General features: G+C 52.0%; 1 protein-coding gene across 1 annotated transcript in view; it reads right to left on the bottom strand.

Moving 5' to 3' along the window:
• VWA5B1 (von Willebrand factor A domain containing 5B1) overlaps positions 1-3,945 on the bottom strand; it is a 71,923-nt gene that overhangs the window by 3,746 nt on the left and 64,232 nt on the right. The window contains exons 17-19 of the mRNA XM_018572652.1: positions 2,772-3,083; positions 815-952; positions 430-558 (exon numbers count right to left, since the gene is read on the bottom strand). Coding sequence (XP_018428154.1) covers positions 430-558; positions 815-952; positions 2,772-3,083 — 579 coding nt within the window. The remainder of the gene's footprint in view (positions 1-429; positions 559-814; positions 953-2,771; positions 3,084-3,945) is intronic.

The following is a 3,945-nucleotide window of genomic DNA, read 5'->3' as shown; positions in this document are numbered from 1 at the left end:
CGGGGGGGGAGGGGGGGGGGGGGGGGGGGGGGGAACCTCAGCACTCCAGCTCTGGTGAAACTACAAATCCCAACGTGTCTCTGTATCTGGGAGTCACGCTTACGGCTGTCAGAGTCTTGCAATGCCTTATGGGACTCGCAGTTCCACCACCGCTGGAGGGGGCGGAGCTCACCTACCCCTGGGTTGGACAATGTGCTTTCCTGTCCCGGTGACAACTGCACCCATTATTTTTTTGTCCTGGTGTCACAGGTACAGGAAGCGAAGAAATGTCTCCAAGCATTCGCACACCTGACAGTTACTGAAACAATGCGCGTCATGTGATCTGCGGCGCGGTTCTGGTCCGGATGCGTTGGAGAGCCGGAAGCTGGGAATTCGGGTATCACATGGGGATTATGGGGGGAAAAGGGATAAAGGAGACCAGGGACTTACTGAAGAATCGGTCCTCTGTCGGCTCCGACGCGCACGTGGACTGGGAGCGCCCGAGGCCGATGGAGAATCCTCGTAGGCGGCGACTTCCGGAGCTCAGGCTCCTCTGGGAACCCTGCTTGAGTGCGGCACCTGGCAGGGAATGAGCGCATCCTCTTCAGTCAGGGGGGGAGGGGCCTCCAGACAAGGACAGAGAGAGCGAGGACCAGACGAGAGACGGACAGTTAACAGGACAGAAGGACGGCCTGCAGGAAACGGCGGGGGGAGGGGGCGGGGACTAAGACACAGGAGGGAGGCAAACATAAAAGCCAGATAAAGGCAAACAATGGCGGCTACAAAGATGGCGGCGCACAATGACACGTACATGCTTAGAGTACTGCGCCACTACCTGTGTTGGCGTACTCCACCACGCTGGGCAGGTACGAGTTGTTGCTCAGGTCCACGGGAACGAAAGCCGTGTACTTGCTGATGACGTTGCACGCTTTGCTGGCGTGGATGGCGTTCAGCTGGAACCTTCGCCCAATACCTGCGAAAAGACACCTGGGAGGATGATGGCGGGTACAGGTCATGTGACATGGTAGTATCACTTGCTTTAGGATGGTCGGACGTATGATGTCATCACTGTATTATGATGTCATACTTTAGTCTCTATGGTGATGTCACACTTTATTCTGTAGGGTGATGTCACTCTATAGGATGATGTCACACTTAGTTCTGTATGATGATGTCACTCTATAGGATGATGTAATACTTTAGTCTCTATGGTGATGTCACACTTTATTCTGTAGGATGATGTCACTCTATAGGATGATGTCACTCTATAGGATGATGTCACACTTAGTTCTGTATGATGATGTCACTCTATAGGATGATGTCACTCTATAGGATGATGTAATACTTTAGTCTCTATGGTGATGTCACACTTTATTCTGTAGGATGATGTCACTCTATAGGATGATGTCACTCTTTATGATGTATGATGATGTCACTCTATAGGATGATGTCACTCTATAGGATGATGTAATACTTTAGTCTCTATGGTGATGTCACACTTTATTCTGTAGGATGATGTCAGTCTGTGTGATGATGTCACTCTATAGGATGATGTCACTCTGTATGATGATGTCATACTTTGGCCTTTATTATGCAGTTATTCTGTATTTGATCGTCCGGTTGGAGGAGGACAAAGAAACAATGACATCAGAACAGAATATGGAATATGTGTCTCGGGAGCGCCCGGCCACCCGGATAACAAAATGTCCTTTTACTGCTACTGAGGATTCCAGAACAATCTCTCCCCGGCCAATTATGCGCTGTACCGCGGCGGTGAAGATTGCGTTCACCTGTCAGCTCCTGTCTGTTCTTACGTCCTCTATGAATATTTCATGCAGGAATATCCGAGGTGAGATCAGGGGAAGGAGGAAAGTGTTACTGAGCGTTAAACTGCAGACCTCTGCAATCCCCCCCCCCCCCCCCCATCCACTACCCCCCCCTTTTATAAAAGCAAGCCCCTGCAATGGGGGATGCGGCCTCACAAAAGCCACTAAAGATGGCCGCATCCCCCATATACACAAACACTGACTGCCCTCTGACTGCTGGGAAATCTACTGAGAGCTGAGAGGGAGGATCCGGAAGGAGGAGGAGCTCTTAGAGCTTATTGGGTGACACCATAGAAATCAGTGGCCAGCTGAGTCTGCGCCCGCCCACAGGGAGCCACTGACAGGAAATGGCCACCGGGGCCCCCGGTAATCTCATGTGATCGCCCCTTAGTCCAGCAACAGGCCAAATTCAGGAAGATACATTGTATATCTATATTATAAATATGTATAGAGAGAGATCATTGTAACTAAATCCCTAAAAGGCAGCTGATGATTGGCCGGGGTGATTAGAGGTCACATGACTCACTCCATTCCCGGTCTCTATACTTTTGCCAGATGCTGCAAAATGGCAGTAAGACTGAAGGAACTTGCTGGGCGAGGGTTGTGTACCATGCTGGCCATTATATACCTGGTTCACTCTATCTCGGAGTTGCCCAACTGCAAGTGGGCGTGATGGGAAATGTCGAGTCACGGTGGCTTGAGACGGAGATGTAGCTACAAGTGACGGGGCCACACAGAAACACCATTCAGGGGCCCCCTGCCTCTCTAATCCTCACCCCAAAGGCAGTTCCTCAAGTGTTACCAAATACTTTCATGGCAATCCTATAGAAGTTCCCATACTATATATACAATCATTGTATTGGCCAACCGCCATTGCTGCCCGACACGGGGCCCCATAGCAGTTATATGGTCAGCTCTGGTGGAGGGGACACGGAAAGCCCGGGCCGGATCTGAGGGTCTCATTACCGTGCTCGATCTCGCTCTCCCTCTCGGCCAGCTGCTCGAAGTCCCGGATGATGGACTTGGCGGCCAGGTGGTGGAAGGTCTCGTTCCACAGGTCGCTCTCGTCGTCGTCTCGGCAGTCGCGCTCCCTGAAGAGCTCCTGGATGTCGAAGGCGATCTCCCAATGGACCGGCTGGTTGCTCTTCAGGCCCCTGACCACGGCTTTGCACGCAGATGGGGGGTGGGGGGCCGGGCCGCGGTTCCCTGGGATCTGGTCCTGGCTGGGAGATTCGGAGACCATTTCCGTCTCGAAGGTGAAGCACGGGTGGTGGCAATCTGCGGAAGAAACACATGGAGGGGGACCAGCAATGCCTTTGTTTCCAATCCGAAAATGAAAGTTTAAATGGGGACTCGGGACGAATGAAGACCCCTTTGGGAAGGATCGGAGTTCATTATAAAAGAACAATAATTTTATATAGAGATATTGTTAGTTTATCTGATTGAAATGTATCTGAGATGGCAGCCCGGGTAGTAGCCAATCGGGTTTTATTGCATTGCATGATCCTGCCAGTCTAACATGTTTTAGGCACTGGGGACTCAAGGATGAGCTTACAGGAGGTAGAGCACAAGGTAGAGTTCACCACCAGGGCCAATAGCAAGGAGGACCTCAACCCAGGGGTCAATACCAAGGGGGACCTCAACCCAGGGGTCAATACCAAGGGGGACCTCACCACAGGGGTCAATACCAAGGAGGACCTCACCACAGGGGTCAATACCAAGGAAGACCTCACCACAGGGGTCATTACCAAGGAGAACCTCACCATCAAGGTCAATAGCAAGGAGGATCTCAACCCACGGGTCAATACCAAGAAGGACCTCACCACAGGGGTCAATACCAAGAAGGGCCTCCCACAGGGGTCAATGCCAAATAGAACCTCACCACAGGGGTCATTACCAAGAAGGACCTCACCACAGGGGCCAATGCCAAGGAGGACTTCCCACAGCGGTCAATGCCAAGGAGGATCTCACCACAGGTGTCATTACCAAGGAGGACCTCACTGCAGTGGTCATTACCAATGAGGACCTCACCACAGGGGTCAATACCAAGGAGGACCTCGCCAAAGGGGTCAATACCAAGGAGGACCTCACCACAGGGGTCAATACCAAGGAGGACCTCACCACAGGGGTCAATACCAAG

This window comes from Nanorana parkeri, unplaced genomic scaffold (assembly GCF_000935625.1).
Source record: "Nanorana parkeri isolate BGI_ZX_2015 unplaced genomic scaffold, ASM93562v1 scaffold2092, whole genome shotgun sequence".
NCBI lineage: Eukaryota > Metazoa > Chordata > Amphibia > Anura > Dicroglossidae > Nanorana > Nanorana parkeri.
Note: the sequence above shows the minus strand (reverse complement) of the source record. Positions and strands in the feature narration are given on the sequence as shown.